The sequence below is a fragment of the Nyctereutes procyonoides genome, unplaced genomic scaffold (assembly GCF_905146905.1).
Source record: "Nyctereutes procyonoides isolate TBG_1078 unplaced genomic scaffold, NYPRO_anot_genome, whole genome shotgun sequence".
NCBI lineage: Eukaryota > Metazoa > Chordata > Mammalia > Carnivora > Canidae > Nyctereutes > Nyctereutes procyonoides.
The window spans coordinates 51,791,495-51,812,855 of NW_026575044.1; the positions used below are offsets into that span (position 1 = coordinate 51,791,495).

Sequence of the window (21,361 nt, forward strand, 5' to 3'; positions counted from 1 at the left end):
CTCACTTAAGGGCTTTTTTTTTTTTTTTTTTTTTTTTTTGCTCCCCCTCCCAAATTGGGACCAAAGAATATATTCAATTGTGCCTTAACAAAAGGCATTTTAGGGCAGCCCAGGTGGCTCAGCAGTTTAGCGCCACCTTCAGCCCAGGGCGTGATCCTGGAGCCCTGAGGTCGAGTCCCACGTTGGGCTCCCTGCATGGAGCCTGCTTCTCCCTCTGCCTGTGTCTCTGCCTCTCTCTCTCTGTGACTCTCATGAATAAATAAATACAATCTTTTAAAAAACAGCATTTTAAAAAAGTTTTAAATTCTAGTTCTTTAAAACCTACAGTATAATACTAGTTTCAGGTGTACAGTAGTGATTCAATATTTCATACAACCCCATATTCATCACAAATGCCCTCCTTAATCTCCATCTATTTAACCCATCCCCCCACCCCTTTCCTCCTGGTAACCATAAGTTCTCTATAGTTAAGTCTGTTTTTGGTTCTGTCTTTCCCCCTTTGTTCATTTCATTCATATATGGAATTGAAGAAACAAATCACATGGTTTTTTTCTCATATTTCACTTAGCATAATACTCTCTAGATCCATGTCATTGCAAATGGCCAGATTTTATTCTTCATGGCTGAATAATATTCCTGTGTGTATCCATCTTTATCCATTCATCAGTTGGATGGTCACTTACGCTGTTTCCATAATTTGGCTGTTGTAAATAGTGCTGCTGTAAACCTAGGAATGTATGTGTCCCTTTGAGTTACTGTTTTTGTATTCTTTAGGTAAATACCCGGTAATGTGATGCTGGATTATAAATTCTATGTCTGACTTTTTGAGGAACCTCCCTACCATTTTCCAGAGTGGCTGAACCAGTTTGCATTCCCAAACAGTGCAGGAGAGTTCCCCTTTGACTACATCCTTGCCAGCATCTGTTATTGATTGTAACCATTCTGAGAGGTATGAGGTGATACTTCAGTATAGTTTTGATATATATTTCCCTGATGATTAGTGTTGAGCATCTTTTCATGTGTCTGTTGGCCATCTGTCTCTTCTTTAGAAGAATATATGTATTCTGTCCTTTTTTTAATTGAGTTATTCACTTGTTGGGTGTTGAGTTCTGTAAGTCCTTTATATATTTTGGGTATTAATTTATTAATTGATTTTTATTAATAACTATGTCATTCTGTAGGTTGCCCTAGTTTTGTTTGTTCCTTCATTGTGCAGAAGCTTTTTATTTTGACATAGGCCCAATAGTTTTTGTATTTCCCTTGCCCTCAGGAGACCTATCTAGAAGTTACTATGGCTGATGTTGGAGAAATTGCCTGTGCTTTCATCAAAGACTTACGGTTTCAGATCTCACATTTAGGTTCTTTAATCCATTTTGAACTTATTTTTGTACAGGATGAAAGAGTGGTCCAGGTTCATTCTGCATGATGCTGTCCTATTTTCTCAATACAATTTGTTAGAGATTGTCTTTTTTCCTTGGATCTTGCTTTGTTGAAAATTAACTGACTATACAATTGCTGGTTCATTCCTGAGTTTTCTGTTCTGTTGATCTATTTTTGTGTCAGTACCATGCAGTTTTGATGACTACAGCTTTGTAACAAACCTTGAGGTCTGGAATTGTGATGCCCCCAGCAATGCTTTTTTTTGGGGGGGGGTTGCTTTGGCTTTCTGGGGTCTTTTGTGGTTCCATACAGATTTTAGGATTGTTTTAGTTCTGTGAAAAATGCTGGTAGTAGTTTGATAGGGATTACATTGAATGTGTACATTGCTTTGGGTAGAGAAGACATTTTGACGTTCTTTCAATCCATGAGCTTAGAATGTCTTTACATTTCTTTGTGCCATCCTCAGTTTCTTTCATCAGTGTTTTATAGTTCTCACAGTACATGTCTTCTGGTCTTTGGTCAGGTTTATTCCTGGGCATCTTATGTTTTGGGTGCAATTGTGAATGGGGTTAATTCGTTAATTTTTCTTTCTGCTGCTTTATTATTGGTATATAGAAATGCAACAGATTCCTGTACATTGATTTTTGTATCCTGTGACTTTACAGAATTCATGTATTCTAGCAGGTTTCTTGATGGAGTCCTTCAGGTTTTCTTTTTCTTTTTTTTTTCTTTTTCTTTTTCTTTTTTTTTTTTTAAGATTTTATTCATGAGACAGACACACACAGGCAGAGACACAGGGAGAAGCAGGCTCCATGCAGGGAACCCGATGTCGATGTCGGGGCTCCAGGATTATGCCCTGGGTTTAAGGCAGCGCTAAACTGCTGAGTCATCTGGGCTGCCCCCTTCAGGTTTTCTCTTTAGTATCATGTCTTGTGCAAATAGTGAAAGTTTGGCTTCTTCCTTGCTGATTTGGATGGCTTTAATTTCTTGTTTGATTGCTGTGGTTAGGACTTGAATAATGTTGAGAGGATATCCCTGTCTTGTTCCTGGTCATAGAAGAAAAGCTATTTTTTAGCATTTAGGATGATGATACCTGTCGGTTTTTCATATATGGCCTTTATTAGGTTGAGGTATATTCCCTCTAAACCTACTTTGTTGAGGTATGGATTTTTTTTTTTGTTGTTGTTGGTTGTTTTATCATGAATGGATGTTGTACTCTGTCAAATGTTTTTTTTTTCCTATATCTATTGAAACGATCATATGGTTCTTTTCCTTGTTAATGTGATGTATCATGTTGATTCGTGAACATTGAACTGCCCTTGCAATCCAGGAACAAATCCCACTTGATTGTGGTGAATGATTCTTTTAATGTATTGTTGGATTTGATTTGCTAGGATTTTGTTGAGGATTCTTGCATCTAGGTTCATCAAATATCAGCCTGTAGGTTTGATATGAGGTTTATGCTGGCCTCATAAAATGAATTTGAAAGTTTTCCATCCTTTTCTATTTTTTAGAATAGTTTGAGAAGAAGAGGTATTCACTCTTCTGTAAATGGTGTAATTCTCCTGTGAAGCCATCTGGTCCTGGTCTTTTCTTGGGCGTTTTTTTTTTTTTTAAGATTTTATTTATTTATTCATAGAGACACAGCTAGAGAGAGGCAGAGACAGGCAGAGGGAGAAGCAGCCACCATGCAGGGAGCCTGATGTGGGACTTGATCCCGGGTCTCCAGGATCACACCCTGGGCTGCAGGCGGTGCTAAACCTCTGCGCCACCCGGGCTGCCCTCTTGGGAGTTTTTTAATGACTGATTCAACTTATTTGCTGTTTAGTGGTCTGTTCAAGTTTTCTATTTCTTCCTATTTCAGTTATATTTCTAGGAATTTATCCATTTCATTTAGGTTGTCCAATTTGTTGGCATATATTTTTCCATAATCTCTTATAATTTGTATTTCTGTGGTAGTGGTACTTTTATTTGTGATTTCATTTATTTGGGTCCTTTCTGCTTTTGATAAGTCTGGTTAAATGTTGGTCACTTTTATTTTTTCAAAGAACTAGCTCCTTGTTTTATTTTTAATTTTTTAAGTTTCTGTATCATTTCTACTCCAATCTTTAATTATTTCCTTCTGCTGGCCTTAGGCTTTGTTCTTTTACTAGCTTCTTTAGGTGTGAAGTTAGGTTGAGATTTTTCTTCAGATAGGCTTGTATTGCTGTGAATTTCCCTCCTAGAACTCTTTTTGCTGCATCCTAAAGAATTTGGACTGCTGTTTTCATTTTCATTTGTTCCCATATATTTTTTTTGTGTCCTGGTCAACCCATTCACTGCTTAATGGCATGTTATTTAACCTCCATATATTTGTGGTCTTTCCAGATTTTCTCTTGTGGTTGACTTAGAGTTTCATTGCATTGTGATCAGGAAAGGTGCACAGTAGGACTTTGACTTTCTTGAATTTGTTGAGGCCTGTTTTGTGGGCTAACATGTGGTTTATTCTGGACAGTGTTCTATGTGCACTTGAAAAGAATGTGTATTCTCCTCTGTAGGATGAAGAGTTCTGAATATATCTGTTAAATCCATCTGGTCCAGTGTGTCATTAAAGCCGTTGTTTCCTTGTTGATTTTTCTGTTTCGATCTGTCCATCGATGTAAGGGGAGTGTTAAAATCCCCTACTACTGGTGTATTATCAATTGGTTCACTTTGTTTGATGTATTTGAGTGCTCCCTTGTTGGGTGCATAAATATTTACAACTATTCTATCTTCGTGTTGGATCATTGCCTTTCTTAATATATAGTGCTCTTCTTTGTCTCTTGTTACAGACTAACAAGGGGCATTTTGAAATGAGTTTCCAAATACAGAGATAGCTTGTTATCAGAGGACAGAGAGATTGCTTGTTATCAAAGAGGACAGGACTAACATTAGCTTACCTCCTAGCAAAATGTCAATTGCTGGACAATACTTAATAGCACTAAAGTGCTTATAGCAGTCAGGTGTGTTCCTGGCAGAAAGGTTGGGTTTTGTGTGTGGCTTTTGTATGAAATGTGTTTATATCTAAACAATCACAGATACTGATGCTATCTATCATTGACTTTGTGTGCTCTATTTTTGTACCTGCGTTCTCACACTTTGGTATGTCCTAAAATCACCCAGAGAGCTTGTTAAACAGATTCCTAAGTCCTGCCTCCTGGAACTTCTGATCAGGCTGATTCAGGATGGGATCTGAGGATGTGCACTTGTCACAAGCTCCTGAGTGAATAGGCTGCAGATCCAGGGCCCACACTTTGAGAACCACTGTTGTAAGTGGAGTAATTAAGTTCCCTGAGGTCAAAGACTGTCTCATTTGCCTTTGTCTCCCACTGTACTAATCAAGCACTTGACACATAAATGAACTCAATAAATGCTGCAAATCTTTTTTGGGAGTTGGAGCTAAAGCTGCCTCTTGCTACAAAAGTGATCAATTCCAGCATGGGTCAGTGATACCAAGCCTTTGTCCTTTACTGGCAAAGGACTTAGTTCCTTGTCTGAGGTGTTCTCTTGGATCTGAGAAACCAGCATCTTGTTTCACATTTATTCATTTGGTAGCAGTGAACTTCTGAAGACTCTGTGAGCACTTAGATGGCTCTTGACTAGAAAATTACAAAGGCCACTCTGTGCCTGAAGTTCTCCATCTATGTGATAGGAAGGCGAGCTGTTAAGGGAATAAATCTCTCCACATGTTACTTTGAGGGGATTGAGAGTGAAAGAAAAGCAGCCATATCTTTCACGGAGTGAGGGCGATTGCTTGTATGTCCAATAGCTAAGAACTTTGGTCATCTAGGAACACAGGGATGTATGGCATGATTATTTTTGGGAGTCTATCCTGGACTTTTCAATATTTCTTGTTTAAACCATTTTGAATCTTCCTTTAGGAAAACAGCCTACTTACTAGGAAAATCACTGTATTTTAATTCAGTGTCTAAGTTTTGGAGAGATGGGGAAGCTGGCTAGGGACTGGGTAGATGGAGGAAGAGTAATAATGTCACTTGTTTTTTTGTCTTGCCGTCTAGGATTTGTTATAGCTGGAAACATTCTAAGCCTCTTTTTTTTTTTTTTCCAAAAGTGACAGGGAAACAGCTATATGCTACCTTTAAAAAGTACCCCCCCCAAAAAAAAACCTTACATAGTTATACCTCTCACCATAAAAATACTCACCGCTCCTAAAAGTCCCCTAACATGTTACAAGTACAGATATTTGATAATGGAGCTTTAAAAAATGTGCTAGAATGCTGTAAGATTTTGAAGCCATGCTAATAACTAGACTTCTTATACTGAGTGGACTTAATAGGCTTAAGGTAGTAAACCATCAGCTGAGGATAGGGACAATTTTTTGGGGATGCTTTCTAGGGCCTTGGTCATGATAGGTGCCCAATACATGTATATTGGATAAACTGGGAGTGGAAGTTCTCTTCAAATGGAAGAAGTTACATAATTGTAGACCTCTCTTACATAAGGCCAATTGAGTCTAGCTTTTTTTTTTTTTTTTTTTTTGGAAGATAAGCCCAGGGTCTGCTCCTGTCTGAGTACTGTGAGGCGTGGGGCGGGCGGAGAGCATCTTGCAGTGTGAATGAGATGCTGAGGTGCAATGAGAGCAAGCCGCCATCAGGCCACATTTGAGGAGTGGGATCAGCAGTGAGCCATGGCCACCATTCAGGTGGGTATGACTGAGCACAAGACAAAGATAGAGGTGGGGATGGAGTCAGGTGTAAATGATGGCCAAGGGCAAACAAAGATGGACTTCAGGGGCCAGCAAATCCTGGAGCTGGAACAGGATGGGTATTTTTCAGCTTGTTCCCCCTCTGTACTGTGAGGAATCAGACTCAGAGCAGGAATGGGACCAAACTGCCTATAACCGGTAGAACCCAGAGAAGAACCCAGACTCATCCTTGTGGCTTTCCAGTTCTTCCTCTGCTCTATCTGTGATCACCGTACTGAGGGAGTCCCTGGGAGCTTCCTGTGTGTGAGGAAAGGAGTGAGCCGGTCACTGTCTAGATCTTTTGCAAAGGCCAGTTTTCTGCTTAAATCAGATCTTCGAAAGCCCTGCACGGGCTTCACTGGAGAGGCGACTACCCAAGCACACCCTCTGCTGGTCGAGGTCATGCCAGCATTGGTCTCCCTGGCACCTCCCAACCTTAAGTGACCATTGGGTTTTTGTTCCCAGATGTGGTGGCACCAGCCTCCAAGCAGAAGGATGAGCTCCTTGTTCTGTTCCAGTCCTGCAGGTCTTTGCCAAGTTCCCTCTAGGGCAGTGGGGGTTGAGGCTTCTGAAGGAGTCAGCAGACACTTGAACATGCCTGCCCTGCTCAGACAAACGTCTTAATTGGGAACGGGGTTCTATGATTTTATAACAAACTCGATCCTCCCTGAGGCCTCAGGGTCCCCTTACTTAGAAGCCAGATGCCCCTCTGGGCTCTGAGGATTATTTGGGTACCGTTCACATGGTGAGCCTTCCAAGTGATAGCTTGGTGACCTGGAGGAACTATGGTGCATCTTTGGAAGTTGCCTGAGAAATAAATTTGCTGTTGCTTTGACGGTCAAGGACGTGATTTTTTTCTTTACTGTATTTTCCAAAGGCTTTGATTTTTGATAGTTTGGAGATTTAGTTTCCTTTATCATGGATAATTGGAGAAGGTCTAAGTCCTCCAAAGCCTTACTGTTTAGTAATAATAGTTAACACAAAAAGCCCATGTTCCATGTTAGGTGTTATGCTAATTGCTTTACACCTTTAGCTACTTAAAATCACCCCATGAGGGCGGTACTCGAGTGTCCGAATCCCTGTTGTGCAGATGTAGGATCTGGGATGCAGGTCTGCTACCTCACCCAGAGTCAGGTGGACAGAAAGTAGAGTAGGAGCTGAGCATCAGGTGTGCAGCCTTCAGACCCTGGCCCGCTTGAACCCTTGTGGCTCAGCCTCCAGAGCTGCTGGGAGGAGAGCAGACTGGCGAGCAGGTGTGTTCCTGGTGTTGGGTTGTGGGCACGCACCCTGCGTGGGACTTCATGGGTACAGGAGTATCTGTCTGATGCTCTTTTGTCTTCCTGCTACTTCTCTGCTTTCTGGTCTCCTGCCCACGGGATGTGCTGCAATCAGAAGGCTATTTTTTGGTCTAAATGATAGCAGTTGGCATTCCTTCTCACTGAACCCATTTTTTCTTGGTTACAAGATAATCCCTTGTGCCAAGCACTAAGGCTTTGGGGAAAATAATCCCCTGTGGAAATGAATTCTGTAGTTGCAAGTGCCCATCTAGAAGAGAGAGAGCAGTTGGCACACTCTTCCCTTCCTTCTGGTGCCTAGACGGCTTCCTTGCTGCTGTCAGGATGTGGCACTGCAGGCTCGGCCTGCTGAGGCTGATGGCGGGATGGGCAAAGGCCGCCTAAGACTCCCTTAGCTGAAGCCTTGGGCCGTAGTTGACACATGGCTTTCCTTTCTCTTTGGGCAGCTGCGACTGGACTTTTGGACTTTTCTGTGCATTGTCCAAATTTTAACACAAATTCAGTATTAACATAGTATTTTTTTTAATTTTTATTTATTTATGATAGTCACACAGAGAGAGAGAGAGAGAGAGAGAGAGACACAGGCAGAGGGAGAAGCAGGCTCCATGCACCGGGAGCCCAATGTGGGACTTGATCCCGGGTCTCCAGGATCGCGCCCTGGGCCAAAGGCAGGCGCCAAACCGCTGTGCCACCCAGGGATCCCAACATAGTATTTTTTAAAAGAAAAACCAAACTCTTGCCCTCTTATCCCTTTCCTGCTTGTGCCTTAGTTTGTTCATCTGTAAAGTGGTGGTAATACCTGCCTCTTGCCCTGCTGTAAGGCTGACATCAAGCCAAATGAAGTAAACCTGGCATGCTGGGTCCTTAAAGAGGAGGCAGGAAGACTGTGAGCTCAAGCTCAGGTGGTAGAGAGATTTTAATGATATAAATGGAGCTGAGAGGTGGAAGTTTAATCTTCTGCCATCTGATCCCATTTGTTCAGTCTCAGGACTTAACTAGGGAAAATCGATAAAATAAGTTAATTGCGTGTTCTCTTTTTCATTGGTGTTAGCAGCTCTTTAAGCTTTGGATAAAAGCTAGACTCTCATGTACTTGAAGCTAAAATAGCATTTGAGATGCCTGGGAGATAAGGACAGCCATTTCAGCTGCTCTTGGGGAGGATAACAATGAAAGCCTGGAAGGGAAGCCGGGGCAGGAGGGCCTTGAGGAAGGTGCTCCCAGACGGAATCAGCCTTGATAAAACCCCTGCACAGACTCGGTCTGGTTGGGCCCCTATCTCTGGGGACTTGATGCTCCTTTGGACACTCTTTAAATCTTAATTTTTTTTTTTTTTTTGGTAATCTCTAACTCCAGCGTCGGGCTTGAACTCCTCACCCTGAGATCAAGAGTTGCATGAACCAACCAGGCCCTCTCTCTTTCGGACACTCTTGAATGTACAGAAATAAATTACAATTCCCTGTCTGAGCCTGATAATTCTAATGCCACACTTGCTGTCCAGACATAAATGGAAATAGCAGCTCTCTGACTTGACTAATTAAACCATATCAGAGCACCATTCCGTAGCCCAGTGATGAGCTTTTTTCTGTTCACTTTTCCCTAATCTTCAGCACAAATGTGAAATGGAGTTATCTGCCTCCAAATCATGGTAAGTCCAAAGTTGATAAAATTTGTCATTGCAAGGAGGTATCAGTGGCTCTTGGGAGAGCCAGGCTTCTGGTTTTATGTCAAGTACCTCTTGACATTGCTCTAGGATGGTTAACATTCTGAGGACAGGAGTTTTTGTTTGCCCTGTTCATGGTTCTGTGCCCAGTATTTATAATCAGGCTGGCCAGAGGTGAGGAGCAGATTTTTTTTTTGAGATGGTGGCTAGGAACTTAAGAAAACTACTTAAATTCAGGGGTGGGGGCAGGGATTAGGAGCACAATTAAAACACTTTGCCCTTTTTGGGAAGCAACTTTTTTTTTTTTTTTTTTGGGGGGAAGCAACTATTGAATCCTGGTGATGGGAAAAGGCTCCAGTGGTACATTATTCATAAGCAGTCACTGAGCTGCCATATACCTTAATTAAACGAAATAATTTGAAAGTTTAACGTTGGTGATAGGGTTGGGTGTTTGAGATTTGATGATCATATTGCATTAAGTCTCGTTGAAATAAATGACGCAGTTTTATTTTTATTTTCCTCCCCCCCCCAGTTTGTTTTAATATAACTTTATTGTAGTGAAAGTAGAAAGCTGCTACACCGGGGGGTGTTGGAAATGGGTTCATTTTCATAAGTGTTTTTACAGTAGGGATTTTATGGTCACTGATCATTGTTACCTACTACAAGAAGTTATTGAGCTCCTACTTTATGCCAGTCGAGAAACCTTCAGTGTGCAGAGGTGTATGTAATGCTACAGTGGAAGTATATACACAGGGTATATAGGGACCGAGAGGGCTGGAGGCTATGTGGGGCAGACAGAAAGGATTTTTCACAAGGGGGAACCATGTCAGGTGCCGCACAGTTGGGTGCTCAAAGGAAGACCTGGCTGGTGGTGGTGGGCTGGTTAAGGCAGCATGGAGTTTCCAAGCCTCAGGGCTCTGGTGCCCCTGCCCACCTGTCTGCCTGCGGAACCTGGTTGGTGGGTGTTTGGGTGGATGGCTGGCTTCATAGGAGCCCTGTCTTTACCTCTTGATGCGATGTCTCTGTGTTGATGTTGTGATTTGGGTCAATATTAGCATCCTTGTGTACAGAGGACTCAATGTTTATTCTGTAGCAGAGTTTCTCAAACTGAGTCTCTGAACACCAGTGATACAGTTGCTTTGGTGGCTTATTATAAGTGGATTCCTAGACCCATCCGAGTTCCCCCAGAGAGGGGCTTCAGATATCTTTATTTTGCTTTCCCCCACTTAGTATTTACAGACCTTCCTCACTTCTATCATTTCTCAGTGGTCGCTCCTTGGAGAGGCCTCCTTTGACTATCTCTGGGTTCCCCTGCTTGGATTTCTTCCAAGACCCATACCACACTTTTCTTTGCAGAAGTCATCTGTGTCTGATTCTGTCCCCTTTACCATTTATGAGTCCCATTAGCGCAGTGACCTGGACTCTTCCTCCATTTGGACCCCAGTTCCTAGAGCCTCACTTGCATATAGTAGGTGCTGCATACACACATCTCCAGGTGACTCTTGGTGTGCCCTCTAGGGAGGGGGGAAGAGTTGGTAAGAGGTAGTCTTTGAGAAGATTAAAGGGATGACCAGGAAGGCTGAGACTTAGACACCACTATCCTAATACTTAGTCGGTAAACTTCCTTTGGCCTTCGTGAACTGACTTGACGAGCACAGACTACAGAACCTCAGTAATTACTGGTGGTAATGGCAAAATAGTGTGCAGATATGAGGTAATAAAAGTAATGTAATAATGGCTGCTTTCTAGATCTTAGCACTGACCCCTGAAGGCAGGTCAGGTTCTTAGCAGATCTCTGGTGCTCTGGGGTTCTGTCTTAACTGGTTTCACCCAGAGAACATGTATTTGAATGAAAGCAGAAATCTGGAGCACGCAAAGAGGATGAGACCCAGAAGGGTTTGGTCTTCTGTCTACTAATTTGGACCATGATCTTGAAGTTGGGTGCACACCTGTTTTGGTCTGTGACTAAAAATTACTGCACGGTGCCTTTGGCAGAACAGGGACTTGGCAGTTCTGTGGATAGGATTTGCTTCTATAAGAGAATTGGTTGAATTTATTTGGCTTCTCTAGCAGGAAATGCCTCTGATTATTAACAGTGCTAGTGAAGACCCTTAGTAGTTGCCTCACTACATACCCTTGAATTGGTAGCAGTTATACCCAGAGACCGACAATGTCGAGATTAGAAGGCACAGCCTCGGCTTCTACTCTAAAATCTTGGAGCTATTCACATTTGTGTAATATTTCTTTTCTATGCTTTATTTCCCCACCATTTCCTTAGTGATCACCATCAAAGAAGGAAAACATTAAAGAACTTTCCAGAGGGGTATGTGACGTAATCCTGAAAAGAAATCTTGATATTGTAGAAATGTCATTACTGTAACCATTTTAAAGTGTCTCTCCTATCTGCTGTGATTCTGTTTACAGCACACTATGATGTAGGATCTTTTTTTGATATTTGTGTTTAGTAAGACATTTTCTAATCTGAAATAGTGTGTGGTTTTGTTTTTACCATTTGCCCATTAACTGTATTTGTTTATATTTTTGGGTTCATATTCTACATTGATATATTTCTTAGTGGTTAATAGTCCTAAAGCAAACTTACTCTTATCAATCTGTGTTACCGATATCTTCGGAAATTCTTGACTAATGGAGTAAAAGCTTGGTTCCTTCCATCTTCAGTGGGTTCTATTCTTGAGGGTTCTGCGTTTATAGTGTGTGATGGGCTGGCTTGAGTGACACATGTTTAGAGAGAAGAAAAATTTCTCCTGGCAAGTACCGGGAGGAAAAACTGAAGCAGAGAAAAAAAAAATAGGCAATAGGGAAGGGGGTGGTGGTAGTATTTGAGGCTATATGGAGAAGTTCACATCTGGGCAAAGCCTTGAAGCAAGTGAGGGAGCAAGCATCAGGGCTGTTTGGCAGAAGAACAGACCAAGGGAGCAAATGCCCAGGCCTAAGGTGCAATTGGCCTGGCAGTTCTGAGGAACAGCGAGGAAGTCTGGCTGGAGTGGAAGTTAAGGGAGTAGGATGTCAGAGGGTTGATGGAGGAAGCCAGATTGTGTAGGGCCATGGAGGCTACTGTAGGGCTTTAGCTTTTTACTGTGGTAGGAGGAACCAGTGGAGAATAGTGAGCAGGGCAGTAACACTACCTGTTCAAATTTTTAGGTGACTTTAAGGTTCTTTTGGGATTTGTGTGTGCAAGACTCCTGGCATGAGGCAGGTCCTCTAATACAGTTCTCTAGAATATTAGTACTGGTAACAAGAGGACGAGACCCATGCTATTGTCCACTGAGCACTGCCGCCTTTGACAAAGTCCCTGTTGGTAGAGAGGTGTGGGTAAGATTGGTGAGCTAGTGATCTGGAGTGCGTGTTGTCCAGAACCTCTTAACTCTTGAGACCGTTTTCAAAACTTATTGCTATTTCTCTCCCTATTTGACTGCCCAGCATAGCATTCATGGTTTTTCTCTCTCATTCCTGTAACAAGTTCTCCTTCTGTGGAAAAGGTATGTGGTCTGTCATTTAAACTCTAGTCTCATTTGTGATTGAGTTGTCAACAGCCCTCTCTTAGGGTATTGGTCTTAGAAACTTTCTCAGTGTTCTTTATAGTATAGAAGAAGCTGTGGATCGGGAGGGGGAGGGGGTGAGCAAGATTTCTAGGGCCTTACTAGTGCTAGTGACCTCTTAGTCTTGGTCCATGTGGCAAGACTGAGGCTTATCAGCCCATTGACTTTATTCTTCATAGAGCCTTGGTCAGAAAGGACAAAGTCCTAGCATATGGGACCGTTCAAAGTCAGGTGAACTGTATTGTGTGAGAGGACAGTGTTTTACCACATAGTTCAACTCTATATTGGAAGCAAATGTGTAGCCTCATGTTAGACTTGAATAATCCGGAGCTAGTTAGGCAAAAGGCATTCACAATTTGTTGATATACTAGTATCATTAGCAGTACTGACTTAGATTTATTAGCAAAGAGTGAGACTTTATTTTTAGGACCTAAGACAATTACTGTACACCCACTAATAAAGCACTGGATTGTTTAAGATTCATGTTAATAGGAGGCCCATCTGCACAATTCCCTATTTCTGGGTTTTATAGAAACCTCAAGCTGGTAAGGCTGCTGAGAGAAGTTGTCATGTTTCTGCCTTTGGTATAGATATTTTCATTAGAATCATAATGATGAAGTCACGAGAACTCGGTTGATTCAATGTTGATGTTAAAACATGGGTGAAATAGCCTTCAATATTTAAAATAGATCAAAACACTGTAGTATATTTATAAAACGAAATAGCACACAACAGCTAAAATGAACAAACTCGACCTACACTCAGTAACACGAACATATCTCAATTTATGCACAGTAAAAGTAGCAAGATGCAAAACAGTGCAAACCTCATGAACTTCAGTTCTAGGCAAAGCTCAGCTTGTTCATTCAGTTATTCGTTATGTAAGTGGTCAGATGATAAAGAGAAGGGAATATTTTGAGAAGACGGGATAGTGGCTTACCTCTGCAATTGGTTCTATTAAAAAAAAAAAAAGTTGGAGAGGGTGACTAGGGTGAGTTATGTGACAATGAGGTCAGTTAATGAGTCAGCTGAGAGCTCTGTTCTCCCAGAATCTCTAAGATGAGCTGACGTAGGAGGCCTGAGACGATGCTCGTTGGAAGTGATTCTGGTGGTTTTGCCCTTAACTGATGTGCCCAACTAGGCTCTATCAGTATGGCCTGTGTGAGGCCTCATGCCTTTTTTGTTATAAAGCAGTGGTTTTTCTTAACCGTTGGTGGGTGGGGAGAGGTTACATATCCCTTTGAAATTGAAGAAGGGTCACTGCAAACACAGTAGCTTGTAAAAATCTTACTTAACCTGGCAACCTCTTACCAAAACTCCATCACTGGAGTTTTGTCTTTTCAAGAATGTTGTAAAAATGGAACCATGCAGTTTAAAACTTGCTGAGGTGGTCTAAGATGTAGGTTTTCCACATTTCCTGGATTCTGTAGAACTGGTCCAGAGTGTGTGCACGTTAAGGAGACTCTGGTTCGTGGGCACACTGTTTTGGTGGAAAATAATTGCTTAAGATTCAAGACTGCAATGACATTCTGGCTTCAACATCTGTCTGATCTTGGCTACTGAGAGTCCCTCCAAATTCTGTCTGTCTGGCTCTGATGTACCCTGGGAGCTGCTGGTCCATGCTAATGCCCAATGGCTGGTGACTGGTCATCGTCTTGTTTGTTCTAATAGTCTCATCCTGGTCTGAATTCTTCACATGATTGCCTTTTTAAAAATCCTTCAGTCTGTAGTGGAACAGTTCTTCTTCTAAATCCCAGAAACCAAGTCTTTACTTCCTGCTACCAGGTATCCTTGAGTCCTGTTTCTTGAGTCCTCCTGATGTGCATAGCAGTGGTCCCCAGAGGGCTCTGTTCTGGCTCTTCAGCTGAGCCCCAGCCAGCCCACAGGTATTGTTGCTCTGGCTTTTGTGATTGCTGGGGATTACTATGCATTCTGGCAGGGCCCTTGTCCATCTGCTTTTGAAGGTTAGCAAGGGTAAATGATACTTGTAGAGTCCACATCTGTGCATTCTCTGGAGAAGAATTGAACCCAAGGACCCTGCAGAGGCCTGGTATTCTGATGACATGGCAGCCTGTCACCTTATTGACTTGATTGTCAGATCCCACCTCTGACACCAAAAAGCACCATCTCCACGTAAGGCATAGGATTCAAACCACTGGATGTCATGTGGGTTGCCTTCTTGCCTTTTCTTTTTTTAAAGCATACTTGTCCAGAAAAGACTGGTACCTTCATTCTGTTCTACTTCTGCAAATAGTAGGTGCTACCTGGTGCTACAATGTATACTCCCAAGGGATATGCCATTATTATGGAGAGTTGAGAATGGATTTCACAGATGCAGTCTCTTGGAGGTGCTGCTGCTCATGCTGGTTACTCCAGAATAAAAGCCTATGTGGGAAATCCTATTGGCTTTCCTGGCGGAAGTGTGGTGACCTGCTACTCTCCACCTCTCTTCTTACTCTCAGTTTGCCTGAGTGTGGCCCTCTGAGGAGTATGGAGGGTAAACTGCAGCCTCTACTCAGAAGTTCCAAACTAGTTTTGAATCCCTAACATTTTCTCTGGTCGCATAAGCTGGTTTCCAGGGAAACTAGGAATCAAAGTTCTTAAAGAATTTGTGTGCAAAAGCAAATCTAGCAGATTGAAATTGAGAAGAGATGCAAAGAATGAAGATGAATCTCTCCATGGCTCCTCTGCCTCCCCAGAAGTCCTAGACTGGTGCTTATGATGGTTCCACACACCTGGAGATCTGGGGAGGTCTTATAAGTTGAAGGGTGTCTGTATGTACTCAGATCCACACTCATTTGATAGGATCTTTGGAATATATGCATGTGATGCCAGGTAAAAATGCCAAAACTCTGTTATACAAATAAGTTGAGTATCAAAGGATGTGAAGTGTTTGTCATTTTCAAACTTAGGGAAAGGCTATGAAAGACTTATATTGACTTAGCTGTAGCCTACATGAACGTGGCCTGAAATTCATGGTTGGTAGTACTAATGATACTGGGGAGGAACTGGTTCTACTGTTGTAGGACACCCCAAAATGTCTCTTTACCTGATGCCTACACTACTTGAGCATTGTTCTTAATCCCAAAGAAGACTAAAAATCACCATGAAGATATGAACAACTTAAGTATATTATCTTTCAAAGTGGTCTAAATGTAGTCAAAGCATTGTTTTCAAAATACTTTTAAGAAGATTGTCATTTATATTTAGTGTAACATGTAGTCAGGCTCCAGTATGATACTTCCTGGTTGTTTTACCATTTGGAACTCCATGCTCTTCATGGCAATTTATTAGGATCCATTAAATCTCAAAAAGATCTGGTATAATGTTAGAAAAAGTCATTAGGCTTTTGACTGGAATCTTTATAAAGAAAAAAGGATTGTAGTGCCTGGGTGGCTTAGTCAGTTAAGTGTCTGCCTTTGGCTCAGGTCATGATCCCAGGGTCCTGGTGTCAAGCCCTGCCTCAGGCTCCCTGCTCAGCTGGGGGTCTGTTTCTCCCTCTGCCTCTCCCCCTGGTTGTGCTCACTCTTTCTCTCTCTCAAATAAATAAAATCTTAAAAAAAGGATTGAGCTTAAGCTCACACTAAGGAATTTGAACAGGATAAGATTATAAGATGCTCATATAACTTCGAGGCAGGGTTGGACTGTGGAGGGTCTTTGGCCCTTCCCAGCCTCCATGGTTTGGGTTGATAGAGAATCCATACAAACGAGTTAGAAACCAAGGTATAGTGGCTTAAGGAATGGCCAGGCTGCACACTTCTACCATGAAATTCAGGTCTGTTGGGTAAATTGAGGTCATGGCTTTGCCAAGATGGCTGTGGATACAAAGTGGGCTGCAAGGTCTGCAAACCAAAGGAGGCTGGAAGCCCAGGGTAACCCTGCGTCCCTGAGCCCAAGCAGAGCAAGGAGAGGGGGAGGAGTGGTGTGGGGGACAGGTAGGAGAGGACAGAAGCTGAGCTGCTTTTGAGTGCACAATAACTCCACCTGCTGATAACAGCCAATCTAGTGGATTAGCTGCTACTCTTTTGGGGGTGGGGGAATGAGTTTCGGGGCACATAAAGACCAAAAACTACCTTTACATTGCTCTCTGGAGAGGACAGAGAAGTCTCTTAGGAGCTGAAGCAGAAAATGGGGAGAGAAAAGAAAGGACTTTGAGAAACTCTGGTTGCCATAGGTTGATGTGATTCCTTTCCCCTGGTGGTTTGGAAGATGCTCAGACCTAATGTGCATGCAGAACAGCTGGGGACATTTGTATTGGGAGAGTCTCTTACATTGGGGTTGGGTGGCAGACTGCATTTCAAACCAGCTCCTAGATGTTGCTGCTCCTGGTCTGTGGACCCTACTCAGAACAGTTGGGTTCAGAGCCTTTGTTCCGGCCACAGGCTGGACCGTGTTGGAGCAGCCTCTGCCCCATATCAGGGACATTTATTAATGGAGACTTTTCTTCTGGTTTACTATTCGTAATGTGCCGCCACCCTACTTCTCTAGCTTTTCCATGGCTCTGTACAAGAGTGTTTTTCATTGCCCCCCCCCTTTTTTTTACACCTTCGTGTATATGACTAGATTGCCTGAGGACTTTAAGGTGGGGATTACGTGGTACAGACGTGAGAGATAAGGGACTCAAGGGTACCTGACCACTGCCTCACTAAGTCTTTGTCTTCTCTGGGAACTTCTTAAGGGACAATTGCCAGGTAGTAAACAAAATTCCACTAGATCTTGATGGACCCAAGGGCAGTGCCTTCCAAAGCAGAGTTCTGTTTTTGGAGCAACCATTTCGTATGGCAGAATTGGCTCCAGCTCACTCCCAGCCATGTCCATATTTAGGAATCTTCCCATTTCTGGCTGTCCTTGCAAAGCACAGGCAGGAGGGAGAGATGAGAGAGGGGCCGATACTGAGGAGCTCTGGGTCAGTTGGCTGATCCCTAGACCTGGAAGATAGAGTGGAGAGCAGGGAAGAGCACTGTGTGTGAGCTTTGGACCCCAGTGACCATGCCTTAGTAAGAGCTGACATCTTGGAGCATAAACAGTCAGTGGTACTTGCTTTGGGGAAAGAATAAGAAATAGGCTGGAGAGGCACCCTTCATACCCTGTAGGTACCTTTTCAATTAGAATGTAATGGAGGGATAGCTCAGTTGCATGGTAACTGAGCTTCTCTTGTTAGTGGATCTGTTTCAACAGAGTAATAGACGCTTCATACGTGCTCAGGGAAGCCGGGATTCCCAGGCCTGAAAAGGTACTCTCTTCAGTCTTCATCGCTTGAGTAACAGAACCAGCATGATGCACCAGTGTCTTTATTGTGACAACTCAGGGGGAAACAAGATCCTGATTTAGTGGAAGCAGATGTCACAAAATACTTTGCTTTAACCACGACAGAGTGAAACTGTGAATTAGTCATTTAAGAATTTACTCTAGTGAATATCCAAACAGATGTGCTAAAATAGAAAATAAGCTCTCTACTCTCATTAGACCACTCCTACATGTGGTATTTATACTCTTCCTGCAGTTCCCAAAGAGCTCTGCTCAAACACCTGGGCTGTAAATCTTGGCTCTGAGCTTGGAAGATGACCACCGGGTTATGGGAGGTAAATCCGTGAAGGTGGTTTTAGGACACCTGTGTGGACTAGGGAGGCTTGGCCCTGTGTCTGGTGTTTTTAGCCAGCCTACTAAGCTCATGGCAGGCGCATGTGACCCTGTGCAATATTGGTCTGTATTTAGTTAGCTCGTTAGGTAGAGGATAGGTTAATAGGTCTAAGGTTGGGTGTCCATTACTTTCCATGAAGCCAGCTGGATTTGCAGGAGAAAAGTAACTGCAAGATACCCTGTATTCCTCAGCTAAGCATTCTGCAAATGCACCAGGGGACAGTTGCTGAAAAGACGTACAGCTCCATCCCTATCCCTTAAAAGGCCCACAGATCAACTGAAAATGTCTTGACTTTGCCAAAAGTCTCCTGGTCAAGATTGACCAGCTGATCTTGGTTGAGAAGGTCTCACTTATAATACAGTCGTTGTGTTCCAGTGTGTGAGCCCTTGGAGGGGAGAGTCCCCAGAGCCAGCTACATTTCACTTCATCAAGAGGCAAGGCTGCTGGCTCTGCCCCTATGCCAGGCCTTTGGAAGTGGTGGAGACCATGGCACCATGTCCAGCTTCTGTTCTCTCGGGGCCTCTGTTGTGTGTGCTGCTATTGCTGTATAGACTGTCCTGAGCACAGTGTTTACATGTCCCTGACCTGCTCTGGAACTGCTAATGGCCTCCTGTGTTGAGAAGCCTCCATGTTCTCAGTCCAAATTCATTCCCCACGACTGTTTGTGTACTTTTGGAGGTGGGCTTTTCTCCCCTTCACATTGGAGTTTTTGTTCTGAGTGGTAGGTACAAAAGATAAAGACATAAATGGGTCTTGCACTGGAAACAGGTGGCTTCAGCTCTTATCAGGGAACTCCGAACTGAGATGTGCTGGGACGTGGCTCATCTCTGCTGGTTTCAGAGAGGATGGCTTAAGTGGACATGAAATGGCGAACCTGTCATTGAAGTTGAACAGCAGGAGCTGGGGGTCACTCTGCTTTTCTTTTTTTTTTTTTTTTAATTTATTTATGATAGTCACAGAGAGAGAGAGAGAGAGAGGCAGAGACACAGGCAGAGGGAGAAGCAGGCTCCATGCACCGGGAGCCTGACGTGGGATTCGATCCTGGGTCTCCAGGATCGCGCCCTGGGCCAAAGGCAGGCGCCAAACCGCTGCGCTACCCAGGGATCCCCTCACTCTGCTTTTCAAGTGGTACTGGGGTTGCATCTGTGGAGGCCCCCACTATACTCTTTCAGAGGAGGATCATGAGCTGGGTGCTGAGGGTGGAAGATAGGGAGCAGATGGCCTTGGCATTTGGGCAGTTTCCTTGAATGGCTGGAGTTGGGCTGGGTCTTAGAGGCACAGTGGTCTGACCTGCTCTCCTTGGTGAGGGTCTCTTCCCTGAGCCAGTTGTCCATGGGCTTCTGTTGGTACCTGGGTTACCTGTGGCCCAGGAGCCAGGGAGTTGACTCTCACTGCTTTGATTATATGGGAGAGCTGACTGTGTAGTTGTCTACGGTAGTGCCTGCCTGTTTCTAAGCCTTTTGCCTACCTTTTCCTCCTGTCTAAATCCCTGGCAGCCCTCCCCAGCTCATCCTCCCAAGCTCCTTTACCTACAATCTTGGCCGAACAGTTGAATACACAGATGTTTTCAAACTAAGTTGTGGTTTCCAAGCTACTTGAAGTGAGGCTTGTATCTTTCTTTCCTCCATATTTGTGACAGGTAGTTTGGTACTTGATGGTTATTTCAGCACTGATTTTTGAGGCCACTCTTTGGGACATCTAATATAAATATGGTACTTTGGTTGGGATCCTGCAGATCTAGCAATTGAATTTGGAGCCTATAAGTCCAAAGCAATAACTACCGGTGGACACCTTGGTCCTGAAACAATTTGAACGAAGTACCTATGAGATTGTTCACTGCTTAAAGTCAGTTTCTCTCCCTGAATAGGAGTATTAACTCTTAAAGCATACTCCTGAGTAAACAAACAAATCATCTTGCTTGATGAGGAATGTTAGATATAAGCAAACTACATTGTGTGGGAAGTGTTAAATATTTTATTGGTGGGGAATCATTTACTCTGATCTGGAGAGGCAGTCTCTTCCTCAGGCTTATTTATTTATTTATTTATTTATTTATTTATTTATTCATTCATTCATTCATTCATTCATTCATTCATTTATTTATTTATTTATTTATGATAGTCACACACACACACAGAGAGAGAGAGAGAGAGAGAGGCAGAGACACAGGCAGAGGGAGAAGCAGGCTCCGTGTACCGGGAGCCGGACGTGGGATTCGATCCCGGGTCTCCAGGATCGCGCCCTGGGCCAAAGGCAGGCGCCAAACCGCTGCGCCACCCAGGGATCCCTCTTCCTCAGGCTTCATGCAAGTCAGTCAATCTGGTCTTTTCCTGGCTCACACCACTAAGCTTTTTGGCAAAAATGGCCCACCATTTCCCTTTTGTCTAAGGTTGAGTATCCATTTCTTGGCTCATGATGTCCCTTTGCTGGTCCCAAGTCCTGCTGTTTCCAGTTCCTTGTTGCTGTCCATTTTTGGAACCCCGTTGTTGCTTCCATTTTTGTGTCCCTTGAATGTTGGTTTCACCAGGGTCCGTGGTCGTCTGCCCTCACTGCTTTGTTGGCATCTGGTCCTTTGACACCTGTACCTGCTTCCTGAGCTGTCTAGGGTTTGCCTTGAGACCTTGCAAAGGTTTGTGACCTGTGTTAGAGTTGATTCTCCTTCCATGATCCCCGCTTGTGTCATTTGAGGATACGTTGTTTGGAACCAAAACTTTTTGCCTGTTCCATCTACCATGCATCCATCATGCTTATTGCCTGGGAAATAAGCCCCACATTCTGCTGCTGTATAGTGATGGAGATTTTAGCAAACCTACCAGAACTTACGTGTCTAGATACATTTTATTGTTGAGTGAAGTAATGTTGGGACTATTCTGATCACATTACTATTGCTCAAGTTTTGAAAATTCTTCTGATTGGGTTCCAACCATTTTATAAGCTGCACATGGACCCAACAGGTTTCCTCTGATTCACTCAGTCTTTTTTGAGCCCTTCTATTGGGCTAGGTAGTGTCCTAGATCTGGGAGTCAAAAAATGATTGTTACTTTCATGGGGCCTTCAGCTGGGGTGAGATAAGTGTATTAGCAGCTTTGGGTCCAGCCAGAT

General features: G+C 43.3%; 1 protein-coding gene across 4 annotated transcripts in view; it reads left to right on the forward strand.

Moving 5' to 3' along the window:
- Positions 1-21,361, forward strand: part of MYO5B (myosin VB) — a 332,476-nt gene that overhangs the window by 86,298 nt on the left and 224,817 nt on the right. The window contains exon 1 of one of the 4 annotated variants that reach the window (XM_055324567.1): positions 6,016-6,061. The exons of the other annotated variants lie outside the window; for them this stretch is intronic. Coding sequence (XP_055180542.1) covers positions 6,047-6,061 — 15 coding nt within the window. The 5' untranslated portion in view covers positions 6,016-6,046. Of the gene's footprint in view, positions 1-6,015; positions 6,062-21,361 lie in introns of those variants that run through there. 4 annotated transcript variants of the gene reach the window in all.